The sequence below is a fragment of the Taeniopygia guttata genome, chromosome 1 (genome assembly GCF_048771995.1).
Source record: "Taeniopygia guttata chromosome 1, bTaeGut7.mat, whole genome shotgun sequence".
In the NCBI taxonomy this organism is placed as follows: domain Eukaryota; kingdom Metazoa; phylum Chordata; class Aves; order Passeriformes; family Estrildidae; genus Taeniopygia; species Taeniopygia guttata.
Window position 1 is genome coordinate 83,018,670 of NC_133024.1, and position 16,952 is coordinate 83,035,621.

The 16,952-nt window shown below is 38.2% G+C and overlaps 2 protein-coding genes across 5 annotated transcripts in view; one reads left to right on the top strand and one right to left on the bottom strand.

Annotated features, from left to right (window-relative positions):
• The window catches only part of CYFIP1 (cytoplasmic FMR1 interacting protein 1), a 74,616-nt gene that overhangs the window by 41,766 nt on the left and 15,898 nt on the right, over positions 1–16,952 (top strand). For all 4 annotated transcript variants that reach the window (XM_030277651.4, XM_030277669.4, XM_012569610.5 and 1 more), the window contains 2 exons: positions 4,774–4,861; positions 15,705–15,848. In XM_030277651.4, the coding sequence (XP_030133511.1) occupies positions 4,774–4,861; positions 15,705–15,848 (232 nt within the window). The remainder of the gene's footprint in view (positions 1–4,773; positions 4,862–15,704; positions 15,849–16,952) is intronic.
• On the bottom strand, positions 9,031–13,594 carry FNTM1 (fibronectin type III and transmembrane containing protein 1). The gene is made up of 2 exons (XM_002197587.6): positions 13,249–13,594; positions 9,031–10,939 (listed from the first exon to the last, which is right to left on the bottom strand). Exon 2 carries the CDS (start codon positions 10,817–10,819, stop codon positions 10,148–10,150), a length of 672 nt encoding a protein of 223 aa, XP_002197623.5. The 5' UTR covers positions 10,820–10,939; positions 13,249–13,594; the 3' UTR covers positions 9,031–10,147.

Consider the following 16,952-nt stretch of genomic DNA (forward strand, 5'->3'; position numbering starts at 1 on the left):
TTGCATGTTTAATTATTTGGGACTTAGGAAATTTTTTTTATATCTGATAATGTACTGAGATTAAACAGTGAGACTGCTATTAAAAGATTTAGCAATTTAATAATTGGAGTTGCCATTTATCTAAAATTTAGTCTCATTAATGCTGGCCAGCTGCACAGACTCAGGGACAACAGTTTGTGGAGAAGGAATGGAGAGATGAGTGAGGGTACCTTTGCAGATGGGCCTTAGCAGTGAAATCCAAGGGTATTTTTAATCCACCTTTTGACCATCATGAAAGAAAAAAAACCAAATCTTTGGATAGTGCACTGCATATGAACTGCAGGTGAGGTTAAAGTTGTCTCTAGTCCAGTGTCCTGATGCTGTCAGTAGCCACGAAGGGGCTGAATATGAAAACAAGGGAGGCTTGAGGTGATATTTCTCCCAGGAGACATGCCAGCCTCTAGCAGCAATTAGATGTTTCTGTAAAACAAAAATGGTGGGATGTTAGTACATTTGTGGCCCTTTACAGGGGTATTTATTTTTCCCCATTGGTTTGTCCTATCCCTTTTATAAAGCTGTGTGAGGTTTTGGCATTCATTATGTGCTCCAGTGAGGAGTCTGCCGTGAAGTTTGTGCTGCATCTCTTTTAGATGCTCTCAAGCTATTGTCCACCAGTTCTTTTACTGAAAGTGGCCATAAACAAGTGTTTCTCACTTGTTGTCTTTTCTGTGCTGCCTGGGATTGTTTTTCGAGTGCCCTCTCTCCTGTTGACCCTCAGGGGCATGTCTTCTCAAGCCAAATCTTTCCACACCAGAAATATTTGTCATGCTTAGGCTTGCCTCTCAACTTTTTCCTTGTGAAGTTAGGTTATCTAGATTCAAATGACTCAAACACACAGTCTTTGTTCCTTTTCCACTGTCTGTAGTGTCCCTTTTTTGCCTTATTTTCTTTATTGTTTCTAAACTGATCTTTTCCTTCCTTGACAGCTTGTTTTGTACTAAGGACTAACAGAGGAACAAGTGTGAGACAGCCTTATATTTATTTGAATTGAAGATTTTCTGTGCTTTCTTGACAGTAGTCAAACTAGTAGCTTCATCTCCTTTTAACACATTACCCAAATCTGTGTTCTCTGGTATAAATTCATGTGTATAGCACTCTTCCAAACGCAGTTTGACATGTTTCTTCCAAGGGTACAGATTTGTCACAGAAGGAACAAAAAGACCAGCTTTTTATTTTTCTCTCTTCCTGACAACCTCTCCCATTTCCTTTTGCAAGCTTGCTCTCTCTCATACTGCTTTTGAGACTGGTTTTCAGAGAGAACAGCTGTGTCTTCTTGTGTTGCATATACTCTGACAGTCACTGTTCAGAAAAATTTTCAGCCCTTGCACATAGTGCTGGAGCCCTGAAAAGTAGCAGTGAAAACCTCTAGTTTCTGCTACCAAGAGCCAAATGGTACAGGGATATAGACTCATGCAAAGTAGGGGTGACTGTAGTCAACTACCTTTCCCCTCCTAAAATGACAGGCAACCAACCAAAGTCTTTCTGCCAAAAGGAAAAGTGACAGCAATGGGTTGGCAGATCTGTTTCTCTCTCATGCAGTACTCTCCCTTGCTGTTTCCTCTGTTCTCTCCATCTTGGCATCTGTGTTTGAGAAGGGTGAGTCAGATCTAGTGTTCACTGAGAGGGGGTGTAGGGCTACCCTTCGTTCTGCTAGACAGGACAAACTAATTTGACAATGCTGGAAGCAAAAAGTGTTCATACCAATTACACAGGGAGGTGCAGAGGAATGCTTTTTGTCATATCTTATTACTTCTAAGATGAAGCTCAGAAAGTTTATAAATGAGGTTTGTCTGACCTGGTGCCTGCAAGGCAGCAGGCTCATTGACCAAAGCAGTCTCTTTCAGTTATCTCCTTAAATAGATTATAGTAAAATCATAGAATCATTTAAATTAGTGAAGTGCTCACTGTGAACCCCTTCCTGGTAGGTATCACAGAAAAATTAATATTAAATTATTTGATCCCTAAAACACCTAATTTGGGGGCTCATGTTGTCCTCTAGCAATTCACTTGCAAAGCTTTGGTAAGGCAGAAGGCTTTTCATCTGCTTAATCTGCTTTAACTGCTTACAGCCTGTTCTGATTAAAATGGATAAATTGCTGTGAGATCATCAACACTGATTAAAAATAAAACTGATTATCTTGGAATATGCTGAAACCTGTAACCTACCAGCATCCAGGGGAAAGTAAAAGTTTGCTTAGCTTTAGCTTGATATTCAAAGAGCTCAAGAGATGTTCCTCTTTCTTGGAGGAGGAGCAGGGGGAAGCCAACCAGCAGAATGTCAGAAAGAAAGCACACACAAAATACATATGGACATTGAAAAACTTTGAAGAACAGTAGATGATACTGTAAGGTTTTCATATAACCCTTCATTTTTAGGGAAGAAATTTCTAATATTTACCTGAATGATATGTTGGGATTAGTCATATTCCTTCTAGGATGATGCACTATTTAGGCTGCTGTAGCCTCAATCTTAGACATTGCCTCTCCATAACTTAACAAGTGACTGTTATATTTTGCCCGTATTTCCTTACTCTTTATCTTCCTCTCTTGGCCTCATTCACCCAAGACAGTATAAGCAAGTGTGTTTGCTTTAAGTCTTTAAGAAAAATTTAAGACTATTTTGCTACTACTCTGAAGCATTAGAGATGGAAAAACCCCCAAGCATGCAGAGGAGCACTAGGAAACACACAAGAGTTACTTGAGCATTTACTTGCACTAACTGGTTTGCTCCCAGACACTAATTACATTGTAATTGAGATATATACACACAATAACTTTTTGGTAAGTCTAAGAATTATAGTTACAGCTTCCAGAGTCATGGGATGCACCCACTTACATGTTGAAATGCTCCTTTCCGTGTGAGCATTTTAATTTAGTAGTAACAAATCAGCTCTTGCCAAATATGTCTGCACACTGAAACCCAGTCTTATCTCAAATGACATGGTATCTCTTATGATTTCATTTTAGAGATTCTCTTAGGGCTTGAAAATTGACGTCAGTTTAAAAAGGAGTGGGATTTAGAGAAAAAAAAGGGGACTAGAGTAATCTCTGGCACTGTCGTATGTTGCAGATTACTTTGAATTCCATCAAATTTGCATCATCTCTGGTAAACCCATTAATGAAGTATCTGCAGAATAGAGATTCAAGTAATCTCTCTCAAAGGAGAGTTTTCAGTTTCTGTGTAAGTGAGAGAGAATGGGAGAAACTTGCAAACTGGGGAAATAGAAGTGTAAGGAGATCTAAATAATATATATAGTATTAAAAATAATGCATGTAAATAATGTATTTTTCCTCAAAAGCTCTAAATGCAAACTCTTTCTGGACTAAAGCAAGTACAAGTATTTTTGGGAAGAGTGGCTAAACTATTTTAGTATGAGCAGGTATCTGTACCTCTTTGAGAGTGCAGGAAATATTGTTCTGAAGTTATAGATTCTCACAGGAATGATTCAGAAATAAAACACAGTGGAAGTAATTTTAAGCAACATGGTGTAATTTATATTGTTCTGGGTGAAACGATTTTTGATTAGCATGGCTGTTTTTGGTTTTAGCTAGAAGACAGATATATTAAAAATAGAGTGTCTTTATTCTTTCTAGGAAGAATTAATAATGAATAATTCATTTTATGTGCTGATGAAATGTAAATACTTTAAACAAAAAAGATCAAGATATAATTGTGTAAGGCAAGTTTTATGATACTATTGTGTAAGGCAAGTTTTCTTTCCTGAAACAGTTTTCTCGATATGTTTGTTTGGCTCAGTTATAACTCAGACCAGCCTGATACTATACAACCATTTAATGTACACTTCTTAAATAGCTATTTTTCCTCTTTGTTGTTCATATCAAGAGATACTTTTTAGTCAAGGTGAAAAATAAAGTAGCCATCCAGCTTGTAAACACACATCCCCTAATAATTTTCCTCTGTTTAGTGAAGTTAAGCAGAATCAGAATAGTAGTAGATATTGATTAACCTCTTCCTGCACTAAAACTGAGGTGCTGCCAAATGTGCATTACACAGGGAACAAGGGGGAAGATTTGTGATGCTTGTTCACAACAGAACTGGGAGTGGTCCTTCAGACTCTGGTGCCCTCAGTTGTGAGTGGGATGGCTGATCCTGTCTTTGGCAGTGCTCCATAACTTTGTAGTTCTCTCGCCATCCTCTTAACTGTATACAAAGGTAAAACTAAGCATGATTTTTGTTGGTACATGCTCACACTGAAGTATGATCAAACTTTTGAAACATTGATTTTGCTGCAAAGATTATATCTTCCTCCTGACTTTTTAAAAAAAGGTAACATCTAACATATTTCTCCTGATGTGAATTTCGGGGGAAAAAAAGCTCTGAAACATTAAACAGAAATGCCATGTTTCTCTTTGAAGGCATACTTCTTTCTCAAGGACTTAATTTTGCAACCACATTATGCCCTGTGAGAGGCTATTGCTACTTTGTTAGTTACTTCTCTGTTTGCTGGCCTGGGCTAGTGGTGAGGAATATTTTGGGATCCTGCACACCTTGGGAAGAACAGTAATTGTTGAACTGCAGTATGATTTGTGTCCATGCTTTTGGGCAATTCAGGCTGTGTGCTTCCCCAGTTTCTATTTGGGCTAAAAGGCTGATGATCTGGCTTTGATTGTATATGCAGACAAAAGCAGTCTTCTGCAGGGTAGGGTGCATTAGGTGCACACCTGCTCACATAAGTATAAATAATGAATTCTTCTTTTTATTTTTTTATATAGATTTGTTCGGACTGTACTGCCATTTTCTCAGGAGTTTCAGCGTGATAAGCAGCCTAATGCACAGCCACAGTATCTCTATGGATCAAAGGTTGGATTTAATTCCCTTTATCTGTATGGTTTGCTAATGTTTAAAGGAATTTTTTTAAACTATAGAAACTATGGTATATGAAAGTTATTAGAAATGGACTGAAATGCATTTTATGTGTATTTTAAATTGAACATAAGCTTTTGTTAAGATTTTGCTGTGAAGCTCACCATATGTTTCAGCCAAAGTGCAGTTGCTTAGTCTGATGGGTAGTCTTATCTGACAAAGCTAAAAATAAACTCTTCTCTCAATCACCTTGCATTGTTCAGTTGCTTACAGTGGTGGAGCAGACTGAAAGTAAAGATTAATTACTCATTAATTACTCATCTGGTAAAGTGAGAACAAGAGTCTGTCTTGGGTGCAGCTCTCCCTTGTTCCAGTGATGAAGACTGTGATCACAGAAGAAAAGGGAATAGATAGGAAAAACTGCTTCAGATGTTATCTGACTTAAAAGGACTATAGATTCTGACCATCTTAAACTATCAGATACTTAACTATTTCATTTTTTTTTTTTTCTAATGTAATGTTTCTTTGGACTCTACAACCCCAGAGCTGCAAACTTGTAGCGATGACCTTGATGTCTTGGCCATCTTATCTTCTGTATTAGCATCATATTTCCTGCTTTGCAGTTAGGTGGGCTGGGAAGGTTTGTGCAAGTTTTCAATAGAAGGGTACGTGATGTGCAGTCACATACTCTGTCCCTATGGCAATCCCCAGTACTGAGGTTGGAAAGAAGCTTGTGTGGGTTACAGGCTGGAAGAGTACTTGGCACAAGAGAGCAGCTGTGGGCTACCCAAGTGAGGAAAGTTAGCCTGTACTCACAGGACCAATGCTATGCTCATGTGTGATAGATTTGTTCTCCCTTATCACTGCAGATTTATTTTCTTATTCTTCAGAATTATTACTTGTTTCTTAATGATAGTTAAAGACATAGTACATTAAAATATATTTGCATTTTTAATATGTAGTCAGAAATATTGATCTACTTCAAATAGCAGTAAAAATCAGCAGTGCTTTCTTCAAATAATTTGCGACTATATAACAAGGTGTCACTCTAAATTTTGCAATGTTTTCTTGAATATCAGGGTGGCAAGCTGAAGTATGGAAAAGATAAATGAAAATATAAGGATTAAGTTAGAGGGTGGACAATAAAAAAGCTTAAAAATATTTATTATTATTTAAAATTGTTTAAAATATGTACTCAATTATACGTCTAATTTATGCAAGTGAGCTGTAAGTCTTATGGGTGGCTGCTCTCAGTATCTATCTCCTGCTTAAGCATGAACATAATTAATCCTTGTCTTACTCTTATTTTCTGCACATCATAGCATAGTTGTATGGTGCAGTTTCAACCCAGTAATCTAGGTTTTGAGATATCTCAACAGTTACGAATTTCAGTGCTAAAATGTCTGCTGCATTTGTAAAACTTTCATGCCTTTAAAATATAAAGGAGGTAGAAAAGGATTTACATGTCTTAATGTGGAATGTAACAGCTGACTGTCTGCTCCTGTAAATAGTGTTTTATGTAATTGTTTTCCAAAAAGGAACAGTATATTATAGGAAAATGGAATTTTCTTACATTAGAATTATTGTGTTCCTTACTATTTTAGGAACTGACCAGATGCAGCATAGAACAAAAACCTGACTGAATTTCATAGAGATTGCTAACTTAATTTATCTAAGTGATGATACAGTGGGGTGAGTGACAGAAGATTAACTGGCGTACCCTTTTTTTTTATCAGTCAGGTTGCATTAACAAAATGAATTTAGCAGTCTTCACACTGAGAGCTATACATTTTCAGAACTCTTGATTATTTTTGTGTATGAGCAGCAGCAATCAAGGGGGTAGGTCTTACTTGCCTTTCTGGGGCAAATTTCATAACTAGATAGGCCTATATTAGAAAATACTCATGATTCTCTCTAGTTTTAAATCTGAACAGGAGCATATTTTTATTCTTGAATTAAATGTATTTTGAAATTGAGGATATCTGAATGGAGTTTTTAACATTTCTACTTTATATATCCAGTACAGATAGGAATTCTTACATTATAGAGGCTGCACTACTACAGGAGTAACTAAAGAAATTTTTTGTTTGTGTCTCAAAGCATTCACATATTCCCAGATATTTCTAAATGGATCAAAGCATCTGGTCTATATTACTGAGTCTTGATACTTAGCATAGAGAGTTGTAGTAACATCTCTTTAGCACCTCAAGTTTTCTGAGTGGTATCTTCATGTAATTAGCAAAACAAAAACCCACACATACAGCTTCCTTCTTCTGGTTGATATGGAAGCGGAGCTGTCAAGGTGGGAAGTAGCCAGCCTGCAAAAGCTCTTTAGCCTTTTATGTGAGCTGGATTATTTTAAAAGTTTGGTTGAGCACGATCACTGAAATCCCTTTACTCAGGTAAAGTAGGTGTAGGATTAATGATATTAATGTTAGCAGGTTGGAATTCGGCAACATTGGGTGAATGCATTAAATATTTTATAATATACATATAAGAAAGAATCTTTTCTGGGGAATTGAACTAACTTTCCATGAAATACTTGGTTCTATAGAGGTTGCATAGACCAGAATTGAAAGGCTTTCTTTCTGTCTTAGACAACATTTTCCAAATATTGTCATGTTTTTATGTCTCGGGCACTTTGTAGATGCCAACTCATTTATTTTGTGAAAAACACATGTTTGAAAGATACTTCTCACTGTGAATATAATGGTTTTTATCTATTGTTGGTGCACAAATTAAAGTCAGTTTGCACTATGTTGCAACTTGCTATCAGTTTGGTAATCACTTGGAATGTTTGCCCCATACTTGATGATTGTTAATAGTGAGTAGTGAATAATCAAATCTAATACAGAACTGCCTGAATGAACCTGAAATAATCTGTAATAAAACTTTCTCAGCAAGAAACAAAGAATCATGTAGTTCTGTGAGCATGTGATGACATGAGTTTTTCAGAACTAGAGCAGAAAACAGATGACACTCTGCATGAATTGCTCATTTGCAGCAGCTGCAAGATGGTCCATTGCTTGTGAGATGATATAAATGTTTATCTTAGTAGTGCACAGTAAACTCTGTGGGTGGCATGGTTTTATATTTAGAGAAGGTAAATCCCTTGGGAGGCACTACCGTGGTAGCTCTTTGCCTTCTCAGTCACATATAGGCATGTCTTTTGGTTATTTGTGTTTGTGTATAAATAACAAAATGCAGTAGGTGAATTGCCTCAAAACTGCTTTAAGCAGAACTGCTCCTTGTTCTTGGTGTGGTGTGTACATGTGTATTTAATATAAATGTATGTCTATATATGTTTTGGACTGCCTTAAAACCCACATAAAGAAACAGACATGCAGGGAAGTAAACAGGTTTCCAAGAGCCCAAAATGTTAGCAGAGATTGACTGTGTGTCTCTTGGCTTCATCCCATTAATATTAAAATAATCTTTTCTTGATGAAAACCTAATCAGAGAAGTGTTAGTGTTAATTTGATTACAAGATAATTTCAAAACATTTTCTCTGTTCTCGCTACCCAGGCACCCCTTTATGGCACTAATCCTGTCGTGTTGGCTTCATGCTCCGATGAGGGTTTTTCAGTGCCTATTTCTTGTAACACTGTCATTTGAAACAGCAGTGAACTGTTATTCTCACAGTTTTGAGACTGACGTGCAAGACAAAGAAAAACATGTCAGCTGAAGGAAGTGCTCTGCAGCAGGTGGAGAACACGTTATTGCTAACATCACACAATAAAAATGCCTTTTGAAGTGTTTTCTGAAAGTCATACACGCCCCCATTCAGCAAGTGTTCCGTGTGTCATGCTTATCCTACTCAAAAAAAAAAATGTAAAGAAAGATTCATCACACTTATGCCAGCTTCTCCTTAGCACTCAGAGTCGATGCATTTCACAAGTCGTGGGAATTGTTGTCAAAATAGAGTAGCTGAAAAGATCCGCTACCTGCTGTGAAATATTCATGGGGAGCTCTCCTGCCAAAATTGTAACCCCCCTTAGCTGCCAGGGCCGGTGGAGAGGGATGGCAGCTGCCCAGCCAGCAGCTCTCCAGCCTTCACTGGTACAACTGAGCTGTGTCAGAGAGAGCTGACTTCACACATACATTCCCACCAAGAGCAATTAAGTGTCTGCAGTCACGGTGCACCTTTGGTTTTTTTAGGCATAATATACAGCAATACTAAGATTTATTAAGTTTTAATGGAACACAAATGCACTTAAGAGGTTTTAAACAGGGTGACTTGTACATGTAAATCAGACAACACTTGTCACGTTGTGAGGGTGAGCAAATTTCTGTCCAAAGGACCTTGGCACTTTGCCATGAAGCTCAAGGCAGAGTGAGATGATCAGCAGGTTTTCTTGTTACAAAAATAAAATGCATTTTGGCATGTTTTTACTGTTTTGCCCCCCTTCATTACACAGAATGTACTGTGCAATTGGAAAGAAATTTGCAGCTGATTAACACATGTTATCATTAAAACTGAAAGGGAAGGAGAAAAGGAAGGGCCAGGAGCTGCATCTCTGAATTCCATTTCTCTGCAGGGAGTCTCTGGCCCATGGAGCAGAAGGTGGCTTGTGGTGGGAGCAGAAGAGTGCAAAATGAAATAACCCAGGGTATTTCCTTAATTAGACATGTCCTTACAAAGTCACTATCTTGCATGTATTAGACTGAGGGAAAATAAGACAGATGAGAGGATACAATTAATTACATTCTTACATTCTAAGACTGACCTCAGTGCAGATGGGAGGGATGGACAACACCATGGGCAGTGAATTGTGTTGTCTGAGTATAGTACTGCTTGTAGTGTGTGTTTTGGGAAGCAGCTGGAATTGTCAGGGTAAAACTCACACTGGCAAACCAGTGCACTCTGTGTGTATGTTCCAGTTGCATATAGTGTAGCAGTCTGGGTTGCCATCTGAAAACTCCTACTCAGTTTTATTCATGCTAGTTAGCAAAAATTATTTTGGTCACTTTTGGTTACTTTTTATATTTGTTTGCTGTTTTAGGCTAAAGAAAAGCAATGAAAAAATCTCCTTAGAATATAAACCAATTACTTGCTACATGCTTCATTTTTAAATAATGGAGGGTGTCTGAAGTGCTCACTTCTTGGGCGTGTGGACCTTTGCATACAGGCTTTTGGAAAGGGTGTGATATCAGAGGTACATCCAGGAGTGCTGCAGCGAGCAGTTGGAGCTCCCTGTTGTGAGGCACCAACAAGTGCATGTGATGCATTTGAAATAGCTGGGTACCTTATGTAGCAAAAATCTTCTCCTGGACAAAACATTTCTATTTTATAGCAGAGCACTGTCCCATTACTGGGACTTGCTCCTGACTTTTAGAAGATGGCACGATGGGCTCATTGCACACTGAGGGATTCTCTATGATTGTGGCCAGTTGGATGCCACCTGGATGCTTTTCCTCAGCATCCTGTGTGTGCTGGCTCTGCCTGCTGAACTCATCTGAGGCGTGCGCCGCGCTTTTGGTCCATGGCTCCTCATGCTCTTGTTTGGAGGTCCTGTTGCGCTCTTGCGAGCGCTCATGTCTCCTGCGGCACAGCAGGTGCAGGCAGCCGTAGAGCAGGACTGCGGCGATGGTGAGGAGCAGGACGCTGCTGGTGAGCCAGATGCCCAGCGCCAGCTCTTTCTTGGTGTTGCTCGCCGAGGCCGGGTCTCGTTCCAGTGTGTTAAAAACTCTGCACTGGTCGCTGGAGGGGTTTGCGGACTGGCAGGTCACGCACATGATGTATGTTGTGAGGGGAGTCAGGTTTTCGACAACAAAGGAGGAACGAGTGGTGGGCACCCTCTCTTCCCTCTGAAAGCTCTTTCTGGAGTAGCTGGACAGCATGCTGTTCCAGTTAGGGTGGTACATGATGCTGTAAAAGCTGTCGACACAACTGGCCATTTTTGGCCAAATTACCATTGCTGTGTTTCCTGTGATGTTTTGGATGGTTATTCCCATCAGGATGTTGCTTGGGAGTTTTTTTTCCTCTCTTGATGCTGATCTCCTTGTGGAAAGGGAAGATGTTCTTTGGAGAAGCTGCAGCACTGAGGATGTTGTTTGGATCTTAATCGTAGTGCTCTGTAATGTAGGAATGGAGTTTGTTAGGAAAGTATGCTCTCATCTTTGGCACTGCACTGTAAAAATGGGAATGAAAGTTCATAAAGTCTGGGGTGTTTTAAAATGTGTATTTCTCTTCCAAGTGAAAGGGTAAAGATAGAGAAATTTAACCAGAGATGCTGCCTGTACAAGTGACCAGTTATATCTTGAGAGATGGTGATTTTTTGCAGAATTTACAATTGGAAAATCACTCCCTTTCACATTTTTTTCCCACAGGTGATTGTAAAAAAATGCAGCAGGTGTTTTTTTCTCTAGTCTGTGTATCTTGCATCTTAGGTTAAGTGGGAAGAGGGGTTGGCAGGAGTGGATATTGAGGAATAAATGCCTCTACCATCCACAAGTCTTTATTTTTGCCAGTCACAATCAGTTGAAGAACAAAAGAGTATGTGGAAACCTGACCACGTATTATTTTGTCTCCGATATCTTATGTTAGTTTCTTATTCACAAGTTCACATAGGAACACCTTCCCTATGAAGACAGGCTGAGAGACCTGGGGCTGTTCAGCCAGGAGAAGAGAAGGCTCCAGGGGGATCTTAAAACACCTTCTGGTATCTAGATACAGCAATACAGCTGGAGGGGGGGCTTTTTATGTGGGCAGATATTGATAGGACAAACAGGAATGACTTCAAGCTTAAAGAGGGTATATTTAAATTAGATATTACAAAGAAATTCTTTGCTGTGAGAGCAGTGAGGCACTGTAATGGGATGCCTAGACAAGCTGTGGAAGGTGTCCCTGCCTGTGGCAGGGGTGTTTGAACTAGGTGATCTTTAAGGTCCCTTCCAAGCCAGACTGTTCTATGATTATGTGATACTCTCTGTTTTGCTGGTAAGTTGCACATCTGTAGCCACTGCAGCTACACTGCAGCAGTGGCTGTGAACACTGGTGGTATCAGTATCACAATATTTAGTCATGATGCTGGTCAGCCTCTTGGAAAAGCTTTGTTAAGCTTAGTGAAATACAGCTTTCACTATGTTCTACCTTTTGGATAAATAGTGGGGATTTTAAAAAAAATTACTAATGCTCTCTGCTGTTTTAAGTAATTTTATGTAATCCCATAGTCTGTCTGCCCTGAATTTATACTCCTCCTCGTCCTCAATTCAAATTAGAAAATCTGCCAGTATTTTGAGATTCTCAGTATATGTAACCACTGTGAATAGTGAAAGGAAAACATCTCTTTTCGGCAATTTCTCTAAACACATCTATTAAAAAATTTATAATAACAACCAGTGGGTATTTTCATTTGTTTGGCTTGGGGTTTATTCTTTTACTGTCATGATGGTAACTTTTGAAAAAGAGCTTACCTCAGCAATTTAATCTGATCCCTTAGTTTGATTGTCAGTTTCCAGTGGCACTCATGGAAGTTTTTTTTCCACTTTGATAGTTTCTCTTTTTTTTTTTTTTAATGGCTATAAATGCCCATGACAGTAACACTGTATTTCATTGTTTATGACTTTGTTGTGAAAATTAAATCGAATATATTTTTTTTAAGATCAAGTTTAAAATGTTACATTTCCTTGCTAGATAACAATTAATTATTAAAAATTCTTTTAAGGGAGAAATATTGTGAGATTTGCTTATAACATATTTTGATTTTTTTCTGTAATACAAGTATTTTATTCTAGATAGGAGGCTTGGAAAATGTATATTTTATAGGATATTTTTAATGGGATTTAGATAGTGACATTACATTAATAGCAAGAATTCTGTGCCTGTTTATGTATGAAAATTGTTGCTCAAGGGTTTTGGATTCTACTTACTGGGAAGTGGGAAGAAAAATATGTATGTTTATTTTCATGACAGTGTAAAACCATGAATATGACTGATCTGAGTAGATGCTGCTTTTCTAGTTCTGTGGTAAAGGCACCCTTTCTACTACAGCAACAATATAAAGGAACTGAGTTTGCTATCAGATAAACTTACCAAACAGACACATTTTGGCATCTACCCAGCTACTGCAGATATTATAATAGGGTGCATTAGTGAGATCAGAGTTATACTTCCTCAGTTACCTTCTCTTTAACTGGTAGATCCCTATTACTTAAAATTATAATCTATTTTTTTTAGAACACTTTTTAACACAGCCTAGGAATGATTAATTTCAACAGTTTAATCCTCCTAGCATTTTGTAAGTAGAATGAACTGTAATTAAATAACAATAATACATTTCTATTGTTACAAACCATCAGTTATTAGAAAACACACAATTACTGACATGTTAATGTTTGGAGAAGCCATCTGATGTTTTATGGATCATAAAGTCAGTACTTACCGTCGCTCCCTGATGGAAATTCCAGAACAGAATTGCTTTATGGTGATGCTGCTGTGAAATGTTGCAAACACCAAATTTTTTGTATCCCTTTCTACATGAATTATTTCCTGACTGATCTCTGTTTGCCAGTTTGCTTTTTCTTCTCCTCAGAATCTCTGGACTGAATTCTCATTGCTTGGTGATTTCAGTTTTTTTCTCTGATGCTGCTGGTGGCATGATTTCTTTGTCTGTTCCACTTAAATTCCTGCAAGAGCACATCTTGTCTAAAGATGCTGTTGCCTTGCTTTTCAAAGACCACACAGGAGAAGAAAATAGTGTCTTTTCCCCACTCTCTTGCTTTCCTCCCCTTGACAGTATGCTGCCTGAGCATCCCTGTTATATACTCTTGTGTGTGGACCAGTGATGCTGTGAGTGATTAATGTTAGCACTTTGATGACATCAGCAACTAACAACTCTTTCTTTTTTTTTTTAAATTTAAGTAGGGGAGGGAGCAAGTATAGCTTAAAAAATAATGATCAGCAACTTCCCCTCCCTCCCTTTCCACCTCCACCCCCTCTAGTTAGTGGCTTCTTCCCTAAGGTTTTTGTGCCTTTGTGTCTCACTGGGGGGGAAGTGGTGTTGGAGTGTAATGCTTTTTAAATTCCTTGTTACAGTTTAGAAAGATCCACTAATCCAATGTTTACAGGTGGACTGTGAATTTTAGGTACTTCCCCATGAGGTTTACATGTAGGATATATTTTTAGATTGGCTGGCTTCTTATTGTTATGTATTGACAAATGTTTTAAATACCAAAATCATGTTTTTGGGACTTGCTTTTCTATGACAAATTCCTGCTGTGTGAAGAGAAGTTCCTTCCCCTTAACCTTATGGCAGCAAAAGGCCTTAACCCACTAAAATAAAATTCTCCATGTGCTGTAGCTGAAATAGATAGTTCTGACAGGTTTGTTGTAGGAGAGCTACCTAACTGGAAACATCAAAACCAAAAAATGAAATCTCATCTTTTAGGGGCAGTTGTGTAAGTCCTTAGTTTATCAGAACATTCATCTGCACATATGTTCTTAAGGTTTTAGCAGTTCTCTCTGCTGTCTTTGCCCCAGACCTCATTTTTGTATGTGGAGAGCTATGGAAATGCACAGGTGGTACTAGTGGGATGCAGCTTTAGGCTGTCCCCTGGTGGGACACATTTGGAGTTTGGCCTTTTAGTCAGCTCTGACGTAACAGCAGGACTGTGTTATATACTAGGATTCTAATAGTTATCCAAGTGTCTATTTCAGTTTGCATCTAGAATTTTTAAATTTCTAAGACCTCAGTTGGAAACTGGTGTTTATATAGAGACATACAACATAAATAAAAATGTGCATATTCTGTTCTGATTGCTTCAAGAGATGATTTTTAAGTCCTTTTGTGAGAATAAAATGCTTCAAGAGCTCGGTAGAGTTTTCTGAATTGATTTCCAATTAGCTTAATGCCGTGTGTTTACAGTATCTGGTGTTGACTTGCATGGGTAGTTAGGGCAGGATCTGCATTGAAGAGAATGTTCTTCATGGAAAATCTTCTGTTACAATTGTGTGTGAAGTTGGAAGTTTAACAGTATGCTGTTTTCCATGTGTATATTAGAGAGAATGAAATTTTGAAAAAACTGTAGGAAACACACAAGGAAAGGTGGCCAAGATTCCTGCTAAAATTAGATTTCAGGTTATTAGGAGAACAACCCACTTGCAGAATTGGAGGATGCTAAGTTAGTCAACCCTGCCTAATCTGCACCTTCAGCAAGCAGTTCCTAAATCCTCACATCACATCAGTCTGTACAGCTGTGTTCACTTTCGTGGAAGTAAACATGACGGTGGCAAAGCACCTGGTCCTATTTATACAAATCTTTTTTTACAAAGAATTTCTATGAGGTTATATCCCGGACTTAATTTTGCTTTGATCTTGTATACAGGTTTGAAAAGGAAAGATCCGTATTAATTAGTTGTAGAGAGGGCTTTTTTTTGTAGTTGAGTACTCAGAGACTTAAAACACCTATTATGAACAGAAAATGGAGGTAGTTTCTTCCAAGATGTTTTGCGCATAAAATGGAAGATAAAGGAATAGAAGCTGTGCTTTAAATTCAGGGATCTGGATATGGCATTGACTACTTTTACCCTTTTATGCTTGTGTAAATAGAAAAGTACAAAAGAGAAAGTGTTTGTGGCTTTATAAATAATAAATGGAAGAGTGCTTGAAATAAAAGTGCTTACAAATTTGTCTTCCTAATAGAGAGATTTTTGTTGAAGTTCCTGCCTTAAGAGAAACTGCCAAAAGAGAAACTGTATAGTTAAACCTCTTTCAAAGACAGTGAGATACACAGTTTTTATTTCAGTTTTAATGTACTTTAAAGTTATATTCAAATTACATTATTATTGAGCTACAGGCAGACAAAATTTTCATTAATCATATCTTTTTCCTTGTTTTAGGCATTGAATTTGGCATATTCCAGCATTTACAGCAACTACAGGAATTTTGTTGGTCCCCCTCACTTTAAAGTCATCTGTAGACTTCTTGGATATCAAGGCATTGCTGTGGTCATGGAGGAATTGCTGAAAGTTGTCAAGAGCCTGGTATGCTAATTGTCTTTATTCTTCTGCTAGTCCACATGGTTTCTTATAGGAAATGTCTCAGGAAAAACAAAGTGAAATTGAGATCCTGGATAAAAATAATTAAAATAATTTCCATTGAAATTTGATATAAGCTGTGCTTGACAGTACTCAATGTCTTGTGTGAGCAATAGAAAGAAGTGCCTTGGTGCCCTGAGCAGTGTTTTGAAAACTTTGGATTCTTCATTGGAGATTCATGCAATTTGTGCCCTGAGCTGTTAGGGCCTAAGTAGGCCCTGGAAGCGTATGAATATTTTAAATTAGTTTATTTCAACTTAAAGACAATACTGTACGTTCACTTTTTTTTACTGTACATTCACATTTTTTGAGAACAGGTGTAGTGTGCTTCCTGCCTGCCACCTAACTTCAGGGCTCTCATTAATGACATCACTCCTTAACAGCAGGAGTTTAACCTCTGTGCTTGATTAGCAGTGCTGCTCAGGCCAGTTTTGAATACATTAACCACACAGCCTGGGTGTCCTGCATTGGAAAAGGCCTTCTTTGGAACTGGGAGGAGGTTGAGGTGCTGGCTGTTTGCTATACTATTAGAATCTATATATACAGCCATAGTGCATTGCGGTTAATTTAAACCAAAGAAATTACATTTTCCTCCCTGTTGCTTGTAGGAGCATGCTGCCAAAATAATCCAACTGTACCAGGGAAAGCTGTGGTGTTTGTAATCCTACTTCAGGCACTTGACACATTTGGCAGTTTGTTTACAGTAATTCCCACAATGTTCTAAGTACGTTTTTGATGTTCTAGCAAGGCTGAATCCTACTTGAAAAATGCTGTAATTTAATCTTCAGAGACAGAGGAAAACACTTCTGTTTTTCAGGGTTTGAGTGTCAAGTATTGGTTTGCTGTGTTTTATGAGAGGGAATTTTTTATAACTTAGTGGTAAATTGTCTCAATTCATTAAAGGTGGCATTGAACACCTGGTCACTTATAAAGACGATTAAAAGGCCTGGGGAGGGTATCCTGCCAATGCCTGATGCAGCTGCATAGATGTAGGGGAGCAGATAAGGGAGAGGTGTCTAGTGGTAGGAAGACAGGCTGACTGCAGGCTGG